General features: G+C 43.4%; 1 protein-coding gene across 9 annotated transcripts in view; it reads right to left on the bottom strand.

The window, feature by feature from the left end:
* The window catches only part of DLG2 (discs large MAGUK scaffold protein 2), a 1,447,004-nt gene that overhangs the window by 1,293,853 nt on the left and 127,847 nt on the right, over positions 1 to 25,304 (bottom strand). Inside the window, exon 1 of one of the 9 annotated variants that reach the window (XM_074955885.1) lies at positions 14,567 to 14,609. The exons of the other annotated variants lie outside the window; for them this stretch is intronic. Within the exon in view, the coding sequence (XP_074811986.1) occupies positions 14,567 to 14,594 (28 nt within the window). The 5' untranslated portion in view covers positions 14,595 to 14,609. Of the gene's footprint in view, positions 1 to 14,566; positions 14,610 to 25,304 lie in introns of those variants that run through there. 9 annotated transcript variants of the gene reach the window in all.

Below are 25,304 nucleotides of genomic sequence, written 5' to 3' on the forward strand. Positions count from 1 at the left end.
CTGCTCAATGTTCAGCAGCAGTCAAAAAAAAGCTAACAGAATGTTAGGCACCACTAGGAAAGGGATATATATAACAAGACAGAAAATATTATAATGGCACTATATAAATCCATGGTATGCCCACACAGATCTGGTCGCCCCATCTGAAAAAATATATATATTAGAATTGTAAAAGGTAGAGGGAAGGAAAGCAAAAATGATTAGGGGAGTGGAACAACTTCTATATGAGGAGAGAAAAAGAGACTTGGACTGTTCATTTTAGAAAGGAGACAACTAAGTGGGTATACGATAGAGGTCTATAAAATCATGAATGGTGTGGAGAAAGTGAATAAGGAAGTGTTATTCATCCCTTCAGATAACACAAGAACTAGGGATCACCCAATGAAATTAATAGGCATCAGGTTTAAAACAAACAAAAGGAAGTACTTCTTCACACAATTCACAGTTGAACTCATTGACAGGGGATGTTGTACAAGCGAAAAACATAACTGAGTTCAAAAAAGAATTAGATAAATTCATAGATGATGAGTCCATCACTGCATATTAGCCAAGATGATCCACGGTGTAATGCCATGCTCTCAGTATCCCTACACCTCTGACTGCTAGAAGCTGGGATTGGACGATAGGGGATGGATCACTTGATAATTGCCATGGTCTGTTCACTCCCTGTGAAGCATCTGACACTGTCTGCTGCTGGAAGACAGGATACTGGGTTAGATGGACCATTGGTCTGATCCAGGATGTCCATTCTTATGTTCTAATGACCTTTCCTTGCCTCAGAAGGTCAGGCCACAGATCATCAGGAGAGAGACTTGGCTGGAGGGCCAGACCATAGAACTCCCAGATAGAGACTCAGGAGAAGACACAGGTTGGGAAAGGCCATCACAGGGCCACGGAAGTGGCCACCAAGGGGTCTCAGACACAAGGACTCCTTGTAACACTGCCTAGAGGTGAATGTGACTAGTATGGTGCTTTGTCACTAGTATTTGTTTAGGACTATCTGTGAAAATTCTTTCTGAAAAAGCTTCATATTTTTAGAGCGCTACACATAATTTCTGACTCAACAGGTCCTGCTCTCCAGCAGACGGATGCAAGCAGATTTTTTTTACAAGGCACTTGAGGAGGCACACCTGTTTACAGACAGAGGGACCAAGGCATTAAGAGGTCATTTACCATACGCATATGAGCAACAGTTCTTTTCTCTTTTCTCTTTTCTTTTTATGGCTGACTTAGAACAACGCTTCCTCAGCTCTCGTCCCCTAATACTCCTACTCTACTTGCGCTATATTGATGACATCTTCATCATCTGGACCCATGGAAAAGAAGCCCTTGAGGAATTCCACCATGATTTCAACAATTTGCATCCCACCATCAACCTCAGCCTGGACCAGTCCACACAAGAGATACACTTCCTGGGCACTACGGTGCTAATAAGTGATGGTCACATAAACACCACCCTATACCGGAAACCTACTGACCGCTATTCCTACCTACATGCCTCCAGCTTTCACCCAAACCACACCACATCGTCCATTGTCTACAGCCAAGCTCTACAATACAATCGCATTTGCTCCAACCCCTCAGACAGAGACAAACACCTACAAGATCTCTATCAAGCATTCTTACAACTACAATACCCACCTACGGAAGTGAAGAAACAGATTGACAGAGCCAGAAGAGTTCCCAGAAGTCACCTACTACAGAACAGGCCTAACAAAGAAAATAACAGAACGCCACTAGCCATCACCTTCAGCTCCCAACTTAAACCTCTCCAACGCATTATCAAGGATCTACAACCTATCCTGAAGGACGACCCATCACTCTCACAAATCTAGGGAGACAGGCCAGTCCTTGCCTACAGACAGCCCCCCAACCTGAAGCAAATACTCACCAGCAACTACGTACCACACAACAGAACCACTAACCCAGGAACCTATCCTTGCAACAAAGCCCGTTGCCAACTGTGCCCACATATCTATTCAGGGGACACCATCACAGGGCCTAATAACATCAGCCACACTATCAGAGGCTCGTTCACCTGCACATCCACCAATGTGATATATGCCATCATGTGCCAGCAATGCCCCTCTGCCATGTACATTGGTCAAGCTGGACAGTCTCTACGTAAAAGAATAAATGGACACAAATCAGATGTCAAGAATTATAACATTCATAAACCAGTCGGAGAACACTTCAATCTCTCTGGTCACGCAATTACAGACATGAAGGTTGCTATCTTACAACAAAAAAACTTCAAATCCAGACTCCAGCGAGAAACTGCTGAACTGGAATTCATTTGCAAATTGGATACTATTAATTTAGGCTTAAATAGAGACTGGGAGTGGCTAAGTCATTATGCAAGGTAGCCTATTTCCCCTTGTTTTTTCCTACTCCCCCCCCCAGACATTCTGGTTAAACTTGGATTTATCCTGGAAATGGCCCACCTTGATTATCATACACATTGTAAGGAGAGTGATCACTTTAGATAAGCTATTACCAGCAGGAGAGTGGGGTGGGGGGAGAGAAAACCTTTTGAAGTGATAAACACCCATTTTTTCATGGTCTGTGTGTATAAAACATCCTCACTGCATTTTCCAATTTATGCATCCGATGAAGTGAGCTGTAGCTCACGAAAGCTCATGCTCAAATAAATTGTTTAGTCTCTAAGGTGCCACAAGTACTCCTTTTCTTTTTGTGAATACAGACTAACACGGCTGCTACTCTGAAACCAGTTCTTTTCTCATGTCTTGCTCAGGTCCAAGACTAGATGTGACAAACAATTTATTTCCAATCAATAACTTACTTGATGCTCTGAAGGTAAAATTTTAATCTTTTTCTCTGTGTGATACTGGGCTTGGTTGTACTCACAATGCCAGCTCTCAGGAAATACATAGCCCAGCCTCAGTTTTAAGAGAGAATGTCCTCACTGTATGAAGTTTATATTAGTAAGATCATTTATTTTTTGTATCACTGTAGCACCTAGGAGACCAATCACAGACCAGCACCCCATTGTGCTAGGTGCTGTACAGACAGAACAAAAGATGGCCCCTGCCCCCAAAGAGCTAACAATCTAAGTAGAATGCAAGAGATAACAGATGGATACAAACAGACAGGGTAGTACAAGGAAACAATAGGACAGTATTGGTCAGCATGATAGGCCACTAGTTCACTGATACCATAGCCTAACTGTTGTCAAGGTTTTTTGTTTCAGAGTAGCAGCCGTGTTAGTCTGTATCCGCAAAAAGAACAGGGGAACTAGTGGCACCTTAGAGACTAACAAATTTGTTAGAGCATAAGCTTTCGTGGGCTACAGCCCACTTCATCGGATGCATAGAATGGAACATATAGTAAGAGAGAGAGAGAGAGATACATACAGATAAGTTGGAAGGTACCATAAAAACTGTGAGAGGCTAATTAGTTAAGATGAGCTATTATCAGCAGGAGAAAAAAACTTTTGTAGTGATAATCAAGATGGCCCATTTAGACAGTTGACAAGAAGGTGTGAGGATATTTAACATGGGGAAATAGATTCAATATGTGTAATGATCCAGCCACTCCCAGTCTCTATTCAAACCCAAGTTAATGGTATCTAGTTTGCATATTAATTCAAGCTCAGCAGTTTCTCGTTGGAGTCTCGTTGAAGCTTTTCTGTTGCAAAATTGCCACCCTTAAATCTTTTACTGTGTGGCATTATGAAAAAGGAGAGTTTTGAGGAGAGTTTTGAAGGTGGATAATGAAGTGGCTTTTCAAGTATTTACAGGAGTACCTCCTGTGTGGGGAGCAGCCTGGGAGAAAGCAAAATGGTGTTTGTTTGAAAATTTAATAAATGTGTGATAGAGGCTGACATCATGGGTGATCAGAGGCACGCGTTGAGATCTTAATAGTGAATGAGAGATGATGGGGGAGATAGGCCGTTAAGGACCTTGAAAGTGAAGACAGCTTATGTTTAAGGTTATGATTTTTTCATGGAGGTCGTGGCAGTCATGGAATCCATTACTTCCAGCGATCTCTGTGACTTCAGCCCATGGTGGCCGGGAGCTGCAGGGTCTTCCTGCTGCCCGGCAGGGATACCCCGCAGATCCCAGCCATCATGGGGGACCCCACAGCACTCAACAGGCCCCAGCACCAGCCTAGATGTTGTGGGCAGTGTAGGGACCCCGCAGCTGAGCTCCCCATTTTGTCATGGGTATTTCTGGTAAAAGTCATGGGTCACGGCTTCCATGAATTTTTCTTTATTGCCCATGACCTGTCTGTGACTTTTACTAAAAATATCTGTGACAAAATCTGAGCCTTACTTATGTTTGATACGATAAAGAAAAGGTAGCCAGGGAAGGGATGTAAACAAAGGGATGATATGGTCAAAGTGATGAGCTAGGAATATGATCCTTGCAGTAACATTCTGAGTGGATATGAATGGGACAAGACTGCATTTGTCAACGCCAGAGAAAAGGCTGTTGCAGTAAACAAAGTGTGAGAGAGCATGGATGAAAGTTTTAGCTGTGTGGATGGTGTGACAAAGTTCCTCCTCTACCTTGGTGGGTCTTGCGCTTATTGGCGGATTTGCTCGCCTCGGAGATTCATGGCAGCCCTCAGTTTGGCCATTTTTGTGAATCCACAGTCCAGGTCAACTCCTCCTGTGTCTGACCAGGAGTTGGGAGGTTTGGGGGAAACCCGGTCCGCCCTCTACTCCAGGTTCCAGCCCAGGGCCCTGTGGAATGCAGCTATCTAGAGTGCCTCTTGGAACAGCTGTCCGACAGCTACAACTCCCTGGGCTACTTCCCCATGGCCTCCTCCCAACGACTTTTTTATCCTCACCATAGGACCTTCCTCCTGGTGTCTGATAATGCTTGTACTCCTCAGTCCTCCAACAGTACATGTTCTCACTCTCAGCTCCTAGTGCCTCTTGCTCCCAGCTCCTCAAACGCACACCACAAGCTGAAGTGAGGTCCTTTTTAAACTCAGGTGCCCTGATTAGCCAGCCTTAATTGATTCTAGCAGCTTCTTGATTGGTTGCAGGTGTTCTAATCAGCCTGTCTGTCTTAATTGTTTCCAGAAAGTTCCTGATTGTTCTGGAACCTTCCCTGTTGCCTTACCCAGGGAAAAGGGACCTACTCAACCTGGGGCTAATATATCTGCCTTCTGTCACTCTCCTGTAGCCATCTGGCCCGACCCTGTCACAATGGCTAGGAAGACTATCTTAGAGAGGTTATGCAGAAAGAATTGGCAAGATTTAGACATCACCTGGATGTGAGGACCTAGAGATTGGTCTGAGTCAAAGAGGACTCCCAGATCATGGGCCTGAGTGACAGGCAGGATGTTGGTGTTATCGTAAATTAAGAATTCTATTTTAATCATGTTGAATTTGAGCTGATAGCTAGACATCCACAAGAGAGACAGGCCTAGATTTTAATTTTGGAGAGAAAGAAACAGTTCTTATTCAGAGGAGATCTATGAGTTATCAGCATAGAGATGATAGTTGCATTTGCGTTTGTGGATGAGATTACCCAGAGATGAAGTGTAGAGGGAGAAGAGATGAGGACTCAGGACAGAGCTCTGCAGAACACTCACACAAAGTCAGAGGGGAGATGAGGATGATCCTCCAAAGGACATGATGAAGGAGCAATTAGGGAAACAGGAAGAAAACTAGGAGAGGACAGATTAACAGAAATCAAGAGAGGGCAGGATTTCAAGAAGAGCATGGTCAATGGTGTAGACTGTGGCTGACAAGTCAAAGAGGATGAAGGTCCTGGGCTTTGGCTAGGGTTGCCAACCCTCCAAGATTGCCCTGGAGTCACTAGGAATTAAAAATTAATCTTTCATTAACAATTATGTCATATGATGAACCCTCCAAGAATACATCCAACCAAAATTAGCAACCCTAGTTTTGGCAAGGAAGAGGTTATTAGCGACTTTGGCAAGTGCAGTTTCAATGGAGTGGAAGCCAGATTGGAGAGGGTCTAGGATGGAATTCAAGGAGAAAGTTTTACCTGAGGGCAGCATTTCTAGCATGGTCTGTTCTCTCATGATTTCTGCTTCCCATCTCCCAGCATGCATAAAGATGGAGAAGAATCTCCATCTCCTCTTTTTTCCCCAGTTGGAACTGGGGCCCTGCTGTTGTGTGCTGTATAAACAGAGAAAAAGAGACAATCGCTGCCCTGAAGACAGTTATGTGATAACTGACACCTGTGCTGGAACTCTCCATATAAGTACCCACAATTGAAGGGGTCATATAAACTGAACTGTACCCTCACTCCACATTTAAGAGGGATACATATTGTGGGGGAGGGTGTGGAAAGCTTGCGTAATCCACCAGTCCGTGTTTGTTACTCCTGTGCCCCATCCAGAGAGGCTGAATGTCTGTTGCCACTTCAGTGATCAGTTGTTTAGCTTAAGCTGTGGCAACACAGCATCTTAACTTTAGGAGGTTCCTTGATTTCATTCCCCAGTATGTAAGCAAAAATTGGCATTGTAGCTGACCTATGGATAAAGAGAAGATTTCAGTATCTAGGGCTGTCAAAATGGCATCTTTAAAAGAAAGTTTAAAATACTACTAATAAAAGCCTAAATAGCTAAACATTTGTGCTCTAACCTGGCTTAATTTGTAAGATCAACTCCTATTTCTCCTCAACCCCATTCTCTCTTAATGCCTTCCATTACTGCATCTTAGTTAACAAAAAAGGACTGCACCCCAGGAGTACCATTTCAGCAAGTTAGTCAGTGAAAAGCAGAAGAAACTTTTCTCCCTTTCAACATATGCATGGAGTTTCCACTTACAGTGATAATGACTACACATGCTTATTAAATTGGAATTTAACCTGATGCCCCAATGGGGGCAATTCAGATTAACAATAATTTAAGTGAACAATTCTGCAAGCTCTAGATCAGTTAATGATGGATGTTAATTAGCACTAAATGAACAGAAGAAGCCATCTTAACTAAACAGACAAAACCCTACACTATAAAACACCATCAAGAACAAACTTATAATTAGCTTAATTTAAACCCATGGTTGACCAAGCAATTAAAGTCAAGCCTTGAGTTCAAAAGAGACATCATCATTCTTCACATAATTATGAGGGCAAGGAAAATATGCTTCTGGCTGAAGTCTTCCCATGCTAAACCTACATTAGACTGGTCATTCTGTAGAACTCAGGTTCAGTTATGCTCCCTCTGAAGTCAATGACAAAACTTCCATTGCAATGCTGCAGGATCATCTCAGCATACCAGAAGGGACCAGAATAAAGCCTCACATCTGGACTCCACTTAATTCTGTCAAAGTTTGGATCCACATCAGAACATTAGGATTCTCTCTCTTTCTCTCTCTCACATACACTCACACTGTCAGCAGCTTTAGGAACTTTCAGTCCTATCACTGACACAGTGATAAAAGTTGATCAGATAAGCCTTACTTACATATTCCTACAGATCTATGAATGAAGTGCCAACTTGATGCGTCTAGATATCTTATTTCAAAGTAAAACACAAGAACACTCACTGATCTTAGTTTCCTATAGGCATCCCAAAAATGTTGGCAGACTGGTATGAATAAAGCTTTAACTTCATTTTTATGTAGTTGTACAAAAATCAAATTGTCTCAGCAGAAGTACAATCTGAGACATTTCTGTTGTTGCAGATACAATGTACATATATAGATACACAGATTTTAAGGCCAGAAGGGACCATTATGATCACCTAGTGCAACTTGCTACATATTCAGGCCACAGAATTTCACTAAGAGATTCTGCACCAAGCCTATAACTTCTGGTTGAGGTAGAACATATAGCTTTTGGAAATACATCCATTGAGGAACATAGCCATACGTGAAGCGCTCTCTGCTTTAGCCCATTCTGCAGAGGCGTTTTTTTTTTACATGGAACTGGAGATGAAGGCAAAAGCATGTACTAGCTGAAGAGTCCGTGGATACAAGGAAACCCAAAAACTCTCTTCATTAATGGTAAATCTAAAGATACTTCATTAATGTCCCCAGGGCAGGTTTACCATTGTCAAAAGTGCACGCAATGTAACCGATGTCAAAGGAGTTGTGCTTGCGTACAGCCATATTCACCACCAGCATTTTTGTTTGTGTCAAAAACATGGAGCTAAATCTTGATGCTAGCCACATCTCTTAGTGCAACTGAATACAAAGTTTTGGAGCTGGAAAAAGTAAAATTCCAACTGGAGCAGAAATAATGGTCCAGATTCTCAACTGATGTAAACGGGCATAGCTCTATTGAAGCCAATGGAGCTAAACCAATTTACACCAGCTGAGAATCTGGCCCCAAATGTCCCCATTCCAGGCTACAATTAAAAATGAATTACAGATCATATGCAACCACACAGAGATTGAGAATTTAGAAAAGGAACATAAGTATTGTAAATCGAAAGTTAGTAAATTTCCCTAGAGCATTTGCATGTGATTCCTGTACTAATACTCTAATGGCGCTCTCAAAATATTTAAACAATATTTGAAAGAAGTATTTGAAATATCTGAATATGACTTTCTGCTTTTGTGAAAGCTTTTTTTCTGCCTATTCAGAGATCCATTCAACTGAATGTTTGATAATGCCAGGGGTGCTGGAGGAATTGAAAGAGATGTGTCTCTGACTCATGTCAGAGAGTAGAGACCTACAAGTAGATAAATTTTAAAAACAAAGAAGGAAAATGAGGCCTTGTGACATTTGTGTTTCACACCGATCAGAATTAAATGATACATTAGGGGATACCTGATAATGATACAATGGGCTACTTTGCTCTTCCATAGGCATAAATTGTTGGCAGTTTTTTTTTGTCCCCTGGACAATCTCAGAGTGATGGCAGATTATCAAAGGTGATTTTTAAGTTTATAAAGAGGAGAACTTGGCAACAGAGGGGAAAATTGAGGGTCTTGAACCCCTGAGAATGTTCAGCCAAGTAGAATTTATATATTCTAGGGTGTGAATCAAGGTGGTTTTTTTTCAAAAGGCACAATGAGGAGATTAATAATCAGAGACCACCTTTGGGATTAAAGAAAATTTTGGGCTTTTAAATCAGGGATAAGCTGGTGATTTGATCAATGATGACAACTTAACCCAATAGCTTCATTTTATAACCACTTTGCATAAATAGAATTGACTACCTAATCTGCAAGGCACTTATGCTTATGGAGTTACACTGTGGTAATGGGGTGGAGAAGCTGACCTATAGTTATTTTCCCACTCATGGCCCCTTTAACCACCAGAGCAATGTCAAGGAGCCAAATGGCAACTAGGCACCTAAATCTCATTAGAAATCAATGGGAGTTCAGCACCTAATTACTGTATGTGCTTCTGAAACTCTCCCGCTATATATCTGCTGTATTTGTTGCCTAATTGAGGTCTTATCATATTATCTTCTGCTCTCTGGTAGACTTTATTTACATGTCTAAATTGGGATTTAATGAGTCTTGTTAGCACGTGGTATCAGTCAGTGTAAGACAACTGGAGCTGTGGAGCTTACCTGGATGTCTCTGTGCTAGTAACTCAGGCACACTGTCCCTTGGAGGCAGGGGGCCAAGGGCAGACTCAGAGTCTGGTAGGCAACCAGGCGCGAGAGACGCTATTTTGAGCAATAAGCCCCGTTGGCTTGAGGGAGACGTAGCAGATGTGCCTGGATGTCCACCAGGGCACCTCGGAGGAGGAGGAGGAGCAGTGTCCAAGAAAGGGGGATTCAGTTCAAATGATTGACAGGAAAAAGCCCAGGAAAGTAGAGCTAGCCTGACCAATATGGAAGGTCCTCAGTGAGATGCTACCCCTGAGAACACTGACAGGACAGAAGCCATTTGGGAAAGAGTCTGGAGCCAGGTACCGGAAGAGTAGGACTTGCTGTTGGTGAGCTTGTGAGTCTCAGCGCACCTTCAGGGGTCCCCCTGAAAACTGGCCTCCGGGTATCTGCAAGAAATATCCCTAAACTTGTTCCTTTCCCTGCTCACGGTAACTCCCAGTTTATAGGACTGTGTTGGGAGAACTCCCTACCCAGTCAGGATGAGTTAGCTCTTCAGATCCAGTGGTGCTGGAACAATTTGTATAGTGGGAGTGCTGAGAGCCATTAAACCAAACTGTAAACCCTGTATATAACACAAGCCACTTCAAGCCAGGGGCTGCAGCAGCACCCCCATCACCCCTAGTTCCAGCACCTATGTTCAGATCCCTAGATAAGTTGGTTACCATTTGGCAAGTACTCCTCTTGCTCCTAGTTTAGGGTTGCCTGCCTGCTGTGACTGTATCTAGGGTAACCAGACAGCAAATGTGAAAAATCGGGACGGGGGTGGGGGTTAATAGGAGCCTATATAAGAAAAAGACCCAAAAGTCAGGCCTGTCCTATAAAATCGGGTCACCCTAACTGTATCTGAGCTCTAGGGTCAGAGATTAAAGTTAGTATTTTTAAGATAGTCATTGTACACATGCATCCCTGCAACACTTTACTTTGAGGGGTCATCTTGGGAACAGAACCAGTTTGAGTCCTGTACAACGCATATCCCTATCAACTGAGATTGTCAGCCCCTCTGCAGTGACTGAAGGGTCTCAATTCACCTCTAAACTTGAGAATCATTTGCAGAGTTGTGAGTGCACAGTCTTTGAGTTCCCTGAACTGTGCCCTCAAGCCGGGAGAGGGTGGGAAGGAGGAAGAGGTAAGAGTTTGGGAATTTTATTACCTACTCGCTATTAAACCTGTGGAGGCACTTAATAGTCTTTTGGCTCTACTGAACCAAGTCCACCAAACTGTTTATTGCTGCTACAGCAGACAGCATTTTCACAGGTCATCAAACCACACAGATTACACATAAGAATAGGACACTCCATTTTATTCCTGCTATATCAGGTCATGTGACTCAGATTTTTGGGAAAATTCATCAGTATTATCAGTGTGGGAAGGGCACAGGAGACCTTGGGTATATTGGTTTTCCCTCTTATGTCACATTTATTTCCTATTTAATACAATTATTCTGCTGATTATATTGCGTGTTTTTGTGTTATCCCTTGGAAGTCTCCAACTATCTGGCAAGTAACTCAGAGTTATCCTGTGGTCAGAGTTTTCCTTCCAAGCTGCCTTGGCAATCCTGCCAGGAATGAGTGGGGATTGGAGGCACTACCAAGTAATTGTGTCTGGGAAGAGAATAAGAAAGCTGCCCTCTGCTGAGCTAGAAAAGAGATCCAGATGAACCCAGGTGCATCCATCAAAACCTGTAAGGAGACTGGCATTAAAGGAGGTAACTGGGAGGACAGGGGCGCTACATCTAGTATTAATACATAGATATGTTAAGCATCAGAGAAAACAAAATATATACATGAAAGGACAATTTTTGTCCTGTGTTGCACAAAGTTTTCAAAATGGGGGCCAGATGTTCACTGAGTATACATCAGAATAGTTCCACTGATATCAACAGAGCTATGCCAGTTTGCACCAGCTGAAGATCTGCCCCTGGGTGCCTAAAGTTGGGGTCCTACATTTTTAATGAGTTACCTAAATAACTGGTTTGATGTTCCAAAGTGCTAAGCACCAAGCAGCTTCCACAGAAGCCAGCAAGTATCCTGATAAAAAATAGAATTGTCTCTGGATCAGATACACAGGTGAGTAAATGTAGGTAGCTCCATTTACATCAACATAGCTATACCTGCCAGTATACGATCCGGCCCTCTTTTTATTGTTCAAAGATATTATATGTTGCATGAGCATAAGAGTGCAATATATACACACAGGAAGGAGGAAAGATACAAAATATAGTTTGTTGTACTTGAAGTGTAGTCAAAGAAAGTTGAAATGGAAATGTCTTTTCAAAATTGTAGTATATTGATCCAGATGCGGCTGCTTTTGACCATACACTGGTATACAGGGTGCACTGTTTGTCTTTTATTTCAGAGATAGCTAACTGTTAGGGTCAGTTTAGCAGCACATTTCTCTCAACTATTGGTTGAGAGTTCCTTCAATGGAAACCATTAGGCTCAAGTATGAAGACACCCCATTCCTCAACATTTTGCAGTGTATGCTCATTAAGGAGCAGATTTTGCTCTCAGATGCAAATGGGGTGGGAGAGTGGGGTGGGAGAGTGGGGTTTCCATCTACTTTCATGCGAGCCAGCCATGCTCATCTGGTGGCAGAAGCCAATAGGGTCCAAACCCACACCCTTCACTGATGTGAGAAGGAATTGTCTGGTCAGGATCCCAGTTTGCAAAGCTAAAAAAAGCTCTAAATAGGAAACAAGTATTAAGTAGCCACACATCAAAAATTAGTAGTTTTGAAGTTTATGATACTGTAAATCTCTCTTCTTTTTTTTCACACCCCTTAAAGGTCATACGCACTAATCCTGAAAACACATTACTATTATCTTATTACTAATAATATTTTATTTATATTTTTGCAGCTACGAGAGCTAGAATCTTACTTTTTGTTTTAATGAAAGTTCAGCGTCTCATGTAGTCACTTGGCTCCAGCAGCTGGGGCTTTAATAAAAGCAGTAAATATCAGGAAAATCATGATAAAAGCAGCAAGAGCTGGCAACACTGCACATTTAAACATATGTGCTTGCAGGATCAGATCCCGTGTTTCTGCAGCTTGTCTGCCTTGAAATAATGTGTAAATATCTTCAATGCATTTATATTATTAAAAACCAGAAAGAATACTACTAAAAGGAGAGTATTTTGGCCAGGTTGTTTTTAATCTATTTTACTTGATTCTGCTACTGAAATAAAGCCACTGACACAGCTGCAGGCATGTCTGACAACGCTCACGACAAGCCCGCAAACACGCACACACACAGCTGCTTGCAGTCAGCTGCACACATTCTATTCCAGGGAGGTATGAAATGGAGCTGCACACAGCCACCTGTGGCAATAAGTTCTAATAATTAAGAGTGATTGTGATTTTTATGTTCAAGCTGAGATTCTTAACTATTTCTTTTCTCTGGTAAAAACTGCGGGGGTAGCATCAGTTTAATATCTGACATGCTACATCCTCTAACAGCAGACTATGGCCCTGATTCTCAAAGGTATTTAGGCACCTAACTCCCATTGATTTCAGTGGAAGTTAGGAGCCTAAATACCTTTGTGGATCTAGGCCTATATATTTTCTTTCCAGACTGACAGACTTGACAATCTACCAGGAGTAGTTGTAGGAAAGGAAGGACAGTCCAGTGGTTATGGCAGAAGCCTGGGGGCTCAGGCAATGACAGTTCAAGTTCCTGCTCTGTCACAGACTTCTTCTGTGACCTTGGGTGAGTCACTTAGTCTCCTTGTGCCTCAGGTCCCTGCCTGTAAAAGGGGGATAACAGTACTTTCCTATCTCATAGGAGTTTTATGAGGACATATGTATTAAAATTGGGTCCATATAAATACCCATGGTAGACAATGGAGCCCAAATCCTACGTATTGTTAGTCACATGAGTCCTTACTTGTTCCCATATTTGACTAAATAAGTACTCACTGAGGATTGGGCCCAATTTCCCCACTGTTTCTAACTACTATTATGCTATAACTTGTTCTTAATAAGTTCCCATTTATAGAAATTCAGGGATTACTGCAAAAATACAAGTTTGGGAGAGATGCGTGTGTCAGTCAAACTGATTTTCCTAGTGACCTGAAGAGCAGCTCTTTGTAAGCTTGAAAGCTTGTCTCTCTCACCAACAGAAGTTGGTCCAATAAAAGATATTACCTCACCCACCTTCTTTCTCTAATTCCCTAGTGACTGGTATTCATGCCACTGCTCACTGAATAACTGTTTAAGGTTGACACACACTTAACACTGATTAGCGTTATCGGGAGTGAGAGCCACATAGATGTTAGAGCTGGAAAACAACTACTAGGTCAGACTTCTAAGTCCATCCTCCTGTACACAAGCACTTAGTGGTGACTAGGCACTTGGAGCAAGATTCTCAGCTAGTGTGAATTGGGCTATAGTTCCATTGACTTTGCTGATTCACTTGCTGAGGATCTTTCCCGTTTTGCATGATCATTTCCAAAATTTTCCTATTTATTCTGAACTAAGGAAAAGTAAACATATGTCAGAAAATCTTGTTAGCAGTTATTCCTCTAGGATGAAACTTTTTTTTAAATGACAGCACAAAAATAAAACACACTGTTAATACTTTCCCCTGGAAACACATCAGTACTTCAGAGTGTAAATCCCTTGCTACACAAGTGGTTGTGAGTCATATCAAAACTTATACCTGACTTATATAAAAATGGTCTATCAGATTTAAGCATGTTATAGTCAGTCAAATTTCATACTGTGTATGAACAAATAAAACACTTACATAAACGGGTGCATGCACGCACACACACACACTCTATCACTCACTAGTGACTTCTACACAAAATAAAGATTTAAGACCCCCTAACTTCTCCATTTTCCTTAACTTAATTTGGTCATGTCCTTGCAGATCAACATTTCATTTGTAATTGCAGAAAGAAGATATAAGAAAGTAAACTGTGCCATGGTTTTTGAATACCACAACTGATTGAAATCACATTGTTAAATAAATGTTTTAAAGAGCTAGTTTTGTCTCCTTTTACTTTTCCATATTCAACACAAAGAGAAAGTAAATTAAACCACTTACAGTGAACCAAAACTTCCCTCGTTTCCATGGAAATGTTTAGAAGACTGAGCTGAAGTTAACCAGACTGCTAAATACAAATGCCTTTGTTCCCAGCTACTCTAATCCCTGAGGCTGCCTCTTGTGCACACCATCACACCCAGTAACCTTTTATATTGCAGAACACTCCTTCATGACAGCTGACTTCTAATTCAGTTTGTGGACTCAACCAGATCCTGTTGAGAACATGTAACATTGATTCAAAGATGCAAAGCAAAAACCCCAACAAAATATATATATGCAGTGTCAAAAATGCACTTCTTTTATATTCTACAATTAAAAGGAATGCTAGAGATCTTTTTAATTAAAAGTTCTATATGCATTGCCTGATTCTGATCTAACCAGTCCACTTTTACACTAGTGTAACTCCTTTGACTTCAGTGGAACTACTTCTGGTTTACTCCCGGAGTAAGCGAGATCAAAACCAGGCCCATAGTATGTATGTATATTTGTTGAGGGAATAGGATGGTTAATACTTAAACTATTAATATTACAGATTCCTACAGAAATATTCCCTGTAATAAATCAGCAGCTCACAAGAACATTCTCCGTGGGTCTTGAATGTATACCCTGGGAGGATAATAATTGATGTCGCTAAAGAGAAAGGTTAAAAGCAACCAACTCAATTAGGTCATGTATGCCAACATGAAATTACAAACATTATTCCCAGTTTCTCCAATAGCTCAAGGCAGACAGGTGGCAGCACACAGAGACAAATCCTGCTTGGCATACTCACACAAGTGGTCCTAGTCCATTGGATATACCTATTTAGTATGCTGTCTACAAAGTACCTGCAAAGTTGGCTTCTGCTGCAACAAGGAAAGTCACTGAAAAACAAAATTTCACAATCCTACCCAATACCTGACCCTCCACAACGTTTGCTTGACATTATTCAGATTTACTGGCTGTTAATGTGACACATTCCTCTCCAGTGCAGCTCCTTAAAAGTGAATTGAATTACACCTGGGATTAATTTGATCCAGTGGACTCCGTGAGTCAAGACCACTAAGGGGGAAGAGGGGATTTTTAAAAGTGCCCAAGTGCTTTAAGAGCACAAGTCTCATTGACTTTCAGTTTCTACGGGACTTGTGCTCTAAATTCTCATAGGTGTTTTTGAAAATGCCACACTTAGTTTTCAGATGTGCAAACTATAAGGCTAATAAACATTTTCTCTGTTTCTGTACAATTTTCCAATACATCATTATCATCACTTTTCACATTTGTAGCACAGACTGTTTCCTACACAACCTCCATTTCAGAAGGGCAGAGTAAGAGGATAGGAAGAAAAGTCTGAACATCTGATTGTTTGATTCCTCAGGGAAATATTTCCACTGGGCTTCTGAATATATAGTAATATAACCCTTTTGTGTGAAAAGACTGGAAAACACGAGGAATCTCTAGAAGGTTCAGTGGCAGTAAGGGTGGTGATCATTTTAGCAAGCACCTTTGTTTTAAGCTCAGTCAGAACTAGCATCCAAGGATTTATTTCACTGAACAATACAATGGGGGAAGGGAGGAGGTAGTTGGTAAGGAATCCCAAACATGCTGAGGCTGACTAGACTCATCAGCATGCTGCAGTAGAATATACTGCTCCCCAAGACAAATAAGATCCGCTGAACAATGGAGGATTGGAAAACAGATGGTACCACCCAGAAAAGCAAGAGAATACATTTTCCTGTGTAGAAGCCCTGCAGGTGGATAAGCATCTCAGGCTCTTAGTCTGGAGGGATTCATGTCCAGTCTAAACCTATTTGATCAGGATTATTTGTCAGATGTTTTCAGGAAGAAAGAATAGTGTAATTGTAGTGATCCACCCCAATGATGACAACACTCTAGCTGTGTCACATGCAGTGCAGCAACTGTACAGTCATCAAAGCATGTGTTGGGGGTGTAGGGGGGATACGAAACTATTTTTACTGTGAGCTGAGAAAGAGGACTGCCCAGCAGTGATAACAGGTGCACAATGAACAGCTGGGGAGGAGATGAGATGCCTAAGTAGTCTGATCTCATCAGATTATCAGTGTCTCAAGCCTTCTGCTAGAAATAAAAAATAAAAAAATAAAATAATTTCTTAATAAAAGTCCCCAGAACTCCAGAAACAGAAAATATGGTGTAATGTCCATTTAATAACTACTCTTTCTAGCATGTCAACATTTTAGCTACTGTATTTTGTATACAGAGTAAAAGAGCGGTTTATTTAGAATCCTGGTCAGAAAAGTTCTAATTAACAAGCTAGGGAAGAGGGACTTGACTGAAAAAGGGCCCACATGATTAGTTATCAGTGGCTCACTTGTTAAAGTCAGGCACCATGCAGGATCTGAAATGAATCCAAAACCTTTAATAATACTGAATGTCATCTTAGCTGCACCTCTGACTGACTGATGTCTACAACATCACACATTTAATGCAATTCTGCAAAGTTTTTACTCCTTCTATTTACGTTGTGATTAAAAGTTGTCCTTCATTTTGAAAAATTACTCATGAAATTGGAGTTCAATGAGCAGGTGGGAGAACAAAGCAAAAATGCATCATGAAGAGACACTGCAGAGAGTCAGATCATCCCTTACACAGGGAAACCTATGGAAAGGGAAGGGAAATCTGTGACTCCCCCAGCCAGGATTCAATATCTCTTTTGGAGGTGTGGCTTGCACTCCCTAAACATGCAGAGCTCCTGAGATCTGTGGGACATTCACATGGAGAGCCTCCTCTGTCCCCCTCCATCCCCTATCGCCACTCAATTTCCTTGTCCTTCATGCCTCCTATAGGGTTTCTTGGCTGGTTGTTCCCCAGAAGACATGAGTTTTCACCTCACCCAAATAGGAGGACAGAAAAAGCGATAACACTCAGGTATTTCCACTAGGTTTTTGAAGGACTAGTCCTGCCTGAAGGCCATATATTACTTATAGCAGATTTCCAAAGAGAAACTGTGTTACAAAACATGGGTAAGAGTTCCCTTTTGGTCACAGCACCTCCACTGACAGAAAGGGTAGGCTAAGGACAATGTCCTGGACCAGTTCAACTCTAGTGGCACTGAGGAGAAATCTAATACTGTTATAATAGAAAGAGAGAGCCTGACACATGAGGCCTGGTACGAGGGGCCTTGTATAAGGCCTAAGGCCCAAACTAAAGTCAGGCCCTGCTGATATCAAACAAAATCAGCAAGAGTCAGGCTATGAGCAAAAGTCAAGCCCTGTTACAAAGCAGATGCCTGTTTACAGGCTCACTATCTGATACATGAACTTGGTAAGAACAGGGCTGGCATTGCAAAAACAAAAGCACTCCTAGGAACTATGTAGTCATGTAAACACATTCTGGAAGGATCGTGCCAGAACACCCTGATACAAGGCTATGGTGTAAACACCCTCCCCGAAGATGATACAGGGACACACTGACCCCTCCTAAAGATAAGGTCAGGCTGACAGGGTGATGGATAGAGATGTTTTGATCGAACCAACATGTACAAGGGTGGTAACTAACCACGGCAGAGGGGTAATATATAACTTGTTTGTATCAGTGTATAACAGAGGGGTCGCAGAGGGGGTATCTTTGTCTGGCCAACAGGGGATCGGAGAAGCCTGCCATTCACTGAGCTGGTCCATTATAATGAGCATACATGTGGTTAGTGTTCCTGTAGAGTCTACACTACACTATAGGATACTAGAACAGTGCTTTGTTAACGATAACTCTGGCTGAGTATCTTCACTACTGAACCAAGTCTGTGGTCTTCTTGGGCAGTTTGATCAGAGCCTGCTGTATGGGCTATCTGGCCAGAGCCAGTGCAGCACGCAGAGAGAACACACACGCAGCCAACAACTGACAAGAACTGTAAGAACATTAAAGACAAGTCCTGAGTGGCATCACCCATACCAGAGCCTCCAATGGAGAAAAGTCTTCAAGCTACAGAAGAGCCTCCCTTTCTCCCAGTAGATTCAATGAGTAGAGTTGCTCTCTAATGTGATGCAGGACACCCAAGATCTCATCAAAGGTTAATAATAGTGTGTGACATCATGGCAAAGGCTATTAGACTGCAAATACAACCTGGAGAAAGCACTGATTATGCCATGATTCTCAGTGTGCAGAATTCCACCCTAAGATCATCTCTCTATGTTAAAAATTAATGCTCAGCGCTTGACAGTGATTTGAGACAGCTACCTTCGCATCCAGGCCCTCCAGCCAAAGTAGGCCCAAGCTCAGAAGTGAGTCAGATATACTTCAGCATGCGGCTAATAGGCAGCTGGCCAGCTGCCTCCTAGAGTGGCCTTTGGGTGGACAGGCAGCCTCACTTGGGAGAAAGAACAAGGATTCAGGAATTGAAAAGGGACAGGAGTCCAACAGGGGATGAGTCTTTCTGGGTTTTGTCAGAGTTCAATGGGAGAAGGAATTGATAAGTTTACTAAGGGAAGAACATTAGGATTCTGGCATCCAGCCCAGTAATTCATAGATTCATAAGGTACGTCTACACTGCACACTCCTTTTGGCAGCATATAGAGTACATACCCCAACCCCTCTCATTCCCCCCCCACCCCCCCAACCCAGTATAAATAGCAGTGTAGCTGTTGAGGCATTGCTTAGATGAGTAGAGTACAGACCCTACACGCAGGGCCGGATTTAGGGGCAGGCAACCACCTGGGGTGCTGGACTTAGGGGGCACCAGGCTCGGGGTTCTGTTTTTTTGTTAGCAACAAAAGGGAAAATAGAATGTAGGCCACAAATGGGTACTTCAGATCCTGCTATATGGCCGGTGATGCTAAACTCTGCCTATACTGATCACACAATTTTGAACAGGCCGGGCGAAATTGAGGATATGACATTTCCAGTAAATGAGCAGAAGTGACACTTCTCAAAGTCACACTGTGAAAGAGTGCTCAAGAATTGTGAGAAACTGAATTGGTGTTGGCTAGTTTACTCAAAATCAACTGACAAAGAATTCTGTTTTTGTTGCAAAATATTGGACAAGAATGCGAAATTGTTGCTTCCACTTTCCAGATACAATTACTGGCATAACTTGGCTGATGCTCTGAAGCAACATGAAAAGTCACCTGGCCATTTTATGGCCTACTCCAAATGGAGTGGTGAGCTGGAGCGGTTCACACCAGTTCGCTAGAACCGGTTCTAAATTTAGAAGCCCTTTTAGAACTGGTTGTTCCACGAGGGACAACCGGTTCTAAAAGGGCTTCTAAATTTAACTGACCAAAAGTGGCGCCTTAGGTGCCGACTCCATGGGTGCTCCAGCCCTGGAGCACCCAAGGGGAAAATTTGGTGGGTGCAGATCACCCAGTGGCAGCTCCCCACCCCACCCCCGGCCCCAGCTTACCTCCGCTTCGCCTCCACCTCCTCCCCTGAACGCGCCGCCCCACTCTGCTTCTCCGCCCCCCACCCCAGGCTTCCCGCGAATCAGCTGTTCGCGTGGGAAGCTGGGGCAGGCCCAGGGAGGCAGAGGTGAGCTGGAGCTGGGGGGCACGAGGAGGGCCACATGCGCCGCAGCAGGTAACCCGATGGGGGGGGGACAGGGCGCGCAGGGGAACTGCTCCCTGCCCCAGCTCACCTCCGCCACCCTCGGCCTGCCTGCTTCTCAGCCCTCCCAGGCTTCCCACCGAACCTGATTCGCGGGAAGCCGGGGGAAGGGGGCAGAGAAGCAGAGCGGCGTGGTGCGTTCAGGGGAGGAGGCGGAGCGGAGGTGAGGTGAGGTGGGGCCGGGCGTGGGACGGGGAGCTGCCGGTGGGTGCTCTGCACCCACCAAATTTTCCCCGTGGGTGCGCCAGCCCCGGAGCACCCACACAGTCTGCGCCTAAGGCACCACTTTTGATGTGATCAGTGGGGGAGCAGCCGCTCCCCCTGCTCCCCCACCTAGCTATGCTCCCCCGCCCCAAGGAGCCAGAGGGACCTGCCGGATACTTCCTGGCAGCTGCCCCAGGTAAGCACCTCTGGGACTCCCCACCTCGCCCCCAGCAGGTGCCTCTGGCTCTTAGGGGTGGGGTGGGCACCCACTACGGTGGCCCACGAGACCCTCCTGCCCAGTTCTGGCGGCAGTCAGTGGACAGGGGAGGGGGATGGATGGGACAGGGGTCCTGGGAGGGGTGCGTCAAGGAATGCGGGGGGGTTGGATGGGGCAGGAGTCTCGGGGGGTAGGGGTGGGCAACGACCCCCTCATGGGGTGGGGAGGGAACCCGTTGTTAAGATTTTGGCAGCTCATCACTGGATAGAGGTTGAGTCCAGGCTCAAGCTGAATAAATGCATAGATGCAGAAAACCCAGTGCATTATTAATGTAGAAACCCAGCATTGGAGGAACATGCTTGAGCATCTGATCTCAATTACGCTCTTCCTCATAAAGAATAATTTGGCTTTCTGGGGCTTGTTGGATAAGTTGTTCACTGAATACAATGGTAATTTCTTCGGTTGGGAGCTTCTTAGGAAAAGTGATTATGTCAGGTGTGAGTACTTCCATTGAGTAGTTTGTAAAGAAGCTATGGACCATTACTGCAGCAAAACTATTCAAAATGAATTGACTGACCTTATGGCAAAGAAGGTACTTGATAACGTATCGATGCAGCTCGGCAAAGCAAAGTACTACACCGTAATAATGGATTGCACTCCCCACATTAGCCACAGTGGAAAGATGTCATTTAGAATAAGATTTGTTGATGACGAGGATGGCTGTATCCAAGTAAAAGAATGCTTTATTTGTTTCCGCTCGGTGTATGACTCTACTGGAAAAGGCCCAACAGAATGTTTTGAATGAGAATAAAATAAAATAAAGCCTGACTCCCTCAGCCAAGGCTACGACAACAGCGTGAACATGAAGGGAAGAAACAGTGGCATCCAGGCAAAGATCCTTGCACTGAATCCAAGAGTTTTCTTCATGCCTTCTGGCTGCCATTCCCTCAACCTGGTTGTGTCAGATGCAGTGTCATCTTCTTTAGATTCAGTATCTCTCTTCATAGTACTGCAAAGGATATAAGTCCTGTTTTCAGCATCAACTATCAGGTGGAAGATCCTAACGGACAATGTTACAAATATGACCATGAAGCTGTTAAGTGACATTCGCTGGGAGAGTCACATTGACAGCATAAGGCCAGTGAGGTACAGAGTGACTGACGTTTACAACACCCTGATGCAACTGGTGCAGTCTAGTAAAGCCGAGGCTGAAATCCCACAGGAGGTGCAAAGCCTGGCAAACCAGATCGCTGACTTCACATTTCTGGTCTCAGTTGTGGGTTGGCACAATATCCTGTTCCAACTAAGTGTTGTAAGCAAGGTATTACAAACTCAGTAAATGGACATTACAACCACTACTACTTTGATGAGAAGCTGCCTTGATTTCGTTGTGGCCTACAGAGACAACAGATTTGAAGATGCTATCACTGCTGCCAAAGAAATGGTGGAAAACTTAGGAATTGAGCCTGTCTTCAAAGAAACTTGTATTCATCAGAAGAAGAGACAGTTTGGTTATGAGGGCAGAGATGAGCTGATGAGAAGCTCAGAAGAATATTCAAGAGGGAGTTTTTTTGCTCACTCATTGACACTACTTCAATGTCCATCAAAGAAAGGTTTGGAAAGACCTGAGGGTTTTTGTATGACCTTAGTAAGCTGCTGGCAGACAGGAATACACTCTTGAACAATTGTACAGACCTTCACCGGACGCTGATACATGGGAAATGTTCAGACATTGATTATTAAGACCTTTATGTCGAATTGGATAACATTTGTCACATTTTGCAACATGGGATTCACTCTCCACTCTAAGTTCTCCAATTCATTCATGATGCAGAGCTGAAGGACATTTTTCCTAATGTGTGGATAGCTTTGAGGAGTCTGCTCACACTGCTGGTCACAGTCACGAGGGTCACAGTCACGAGTGGTGAGCACAACTTTTTGAAGCTAAGGCTCATTAAAACATATCTTTGATCAATGATGGCTGACAAGATACTGACATCACTTGCTATTTTATTGCTTGAAAATCCCAAGAGCCAGTCTTTGGATCTCTCTGATGCTGTGCTTCAGCTCACGAGGGCAAAGGTCAGAAAAGTGACCTTTTGGACCAAAGGACTAGGGCAGGGGTGGCCAACCTGTGGCTCCAGAGCCACATGCAGCTCTTCAGAAGTTAATATGTGGCCCCTTGTATAGGCACTGACTCCGGGGCTGGAGCTATAGGCGCCAACTTTCCAATGGGCCAGGGGGTGCTCACTGCTCAACCCCTGGCTCTGCCATAGGCCCTGCCCCCACTCTACCCCTTCCTGCCCCCTCCCCTGAGCCTGCCGTACCCTCGCTCCTTCCCCTCCCAGCCAGAGCCTCATGCATGGCCACGAAACAGCTGATCAGGAGGTGTGGGGAGGGAGTGGGAGGCACTGATTGGCAGGGCTGCCGGTGGGCAGGAGGCGCTGGGAGTGGGGTGGCGGGGGGCTCTTTGGCAATGTACACTGGTAAATTCTGGCTCCTTCTCAGGCTCAGGCTGGCCACCCCTGGACTAGGGTTAACATTCTAAAGATGTCAACTTCTGTAACACTATTTAATATCGTTGACATTCTTTTGACACGTCCAGTTCAATTTCTTGACATTAGTACATTTCAGTTATCCTTAAAATTAAAAAGTCTCTACAAGCTTAGAGGAAACAAATTTTTATTTGCTTATCTATAGCATGAATAGATACAGATTTACAGATCCTAGCGTGCAAATTTATCATCTTATAATACAGGGATAAATCATACATGCAAATCATGCATCAAAGTTGTGAAATGGGCTACAAATGCAATAAAAATAAGGTATTCAAACGTTTAAACAAATGAAGGGAGGGCGCTGAAGATGTTCCTCACCTGGGGAGTCATTGGTCAACAGCCGGCCCTGCCTACATGGCTCTCTACTTGCGCAAGCAGCATCTCCTCCATCTACACGGCTATTTTTAGCAGCGTAGTGTCCTGCTGCTGGAGCCTTTCCCCCTCCACCAGAGCTTTCTATTGACAGGTGTAGCATGGACACAGCTTGCTTTTCCCTGCAGCATGTAGCACACATACCCTTCACGCAGTATGCGGTGTAGATATAGCCATAGAATTTAAGGTTAGAAGGGACAACAATATCATCTAGTCTGACCTCCTGAATACCACAGGCCATTAAATTCCACCCAGTTTCCCACATATTGAGCCCAATAAACATGCATCAGGTAGAATAAGCATTGTCTGCTGTAATATTTGATTGCAACCTAAAGTAACTGTACTCATTTTCCAGACACCCAGCTAGTTTTGATCCCAGTTCTAGCTGCTTTTTTCTTAAGATGGTTAAATTAAGGCTTTTAAACAAAACCAGGGGATATAATATAGACTGTAAGGAAAACAGTTTTGAATAGCCTATGTGAAATGGAGGGAAGCCTCCTCACCCATTAATGCCAATAAAAGCTGGAGTTTAGGGTTCAATATATTTGATTAAATCAGCATCTTGCTACAAAGAAACATTAAATCACTAGTGGTAATGCTGAGCCAAGTATATCTGAGAACATGGGTTATGACTCAAGCTACAGTTCTGCACAGTACCTGCTTGGTTTAATTGTGTTTTAATTTCCACAAGCTTGATTAATATTGCAGTTTATGCAAGCAGTGGCAATATATATGCAGCTGCAGTGAACCTAAAGATGCTGGTATCCCACTTATAAGGCATTAGTGTGTGATCACATTCCCCCCCACACATACACCCCCGACATCCACACTCTTCATCTTCAGTCAGCATTCAATTACATGTTAATTGCCTCAAGCAGGATTGGCAGAGGGGGCAAAAGAGTCCTGGCCAATACTTCAAAGGTACCAGACCTCCAGTTGCAGAATTCCTAACTGTTTACAAAAGCTGAATTCATTCAAATGAAAGGCAACCCGTACTATAAACAAAAGGAGTGTGTTAGCTTCAAAATCCCACAGAAGTATTCACTGCGATTTGGGTCTTAATCATTTGTGCTATTATTTTACTGTCTCCACAATGTAATTTAAGTCAGGGGGAGTTGTATATATGTCTCTAAGAGCATGAGCTGACCCATTGGGTGCACACTTTGCTAAGTCATAGTGTTGTGTTCAATATATGTAGTCTTATACCCATTGTCACTTCTTCAGCAGTGCAAAACACTTTGTGTCCTTGACCAAACTTCTTGACATCATGGGCAGAATGGATCCCTCAACGAAAGAACAGACAGAGACAGTCTCCAGAGAGGAGTCACATACGAGCAGGCTTCTATATCTCAATCACATATTAGTGAAAAGGACCTAGCCCAATGACAGTAGACTATTTAGCCCTGTGGGAGAAAGAGGATAAGAGGCCACGGTCAAGCTCCTGCCTTCATTGCTGGAGATCTCAACAGAGCTGGGTCCACTTCGTCCGTTTGTGCACCTGACCAATTATTGCCATTCAGTGCTGCTTACAGAGGTGGTGGGCTAGGGTGGAGGACTTATAGTAGTTTTAGAGTAGATGCAAGACCAGTCTTTATGTTGTGAGGAGACAGGCTCAGTAAATGTGTGACTGAAAATCAGTATCCAGGCCTGAGCCAGGGGATTCTACTTGCCACTGTGGAACGCAAGAGAACAAAGTAGAGTCCAGCTATAATAAAGCAGGGCATTTTTAATTGCTGAGCCTGTGATCTTCAGGGCATTTTGAAAGGCCCATCTATTCACATGAGTGTTTGTTTGAGAGTAGGTGTGATATCACATGGGGAGGGAATAGGATTAATTT

This window comes from Natator depressus, chromosome 1, assembly GCF_965152275.1.
Source record: "Natator depressus isolate rNatDep1 chromosome 1, rNatDep2.hap1, whole genome shotgun sequence".
Classification (NCBI taxonomy): Eukaryota; Metazoa; Chordata; order Testudines; family Cheloniidae; genus Natator; species Natator depressus.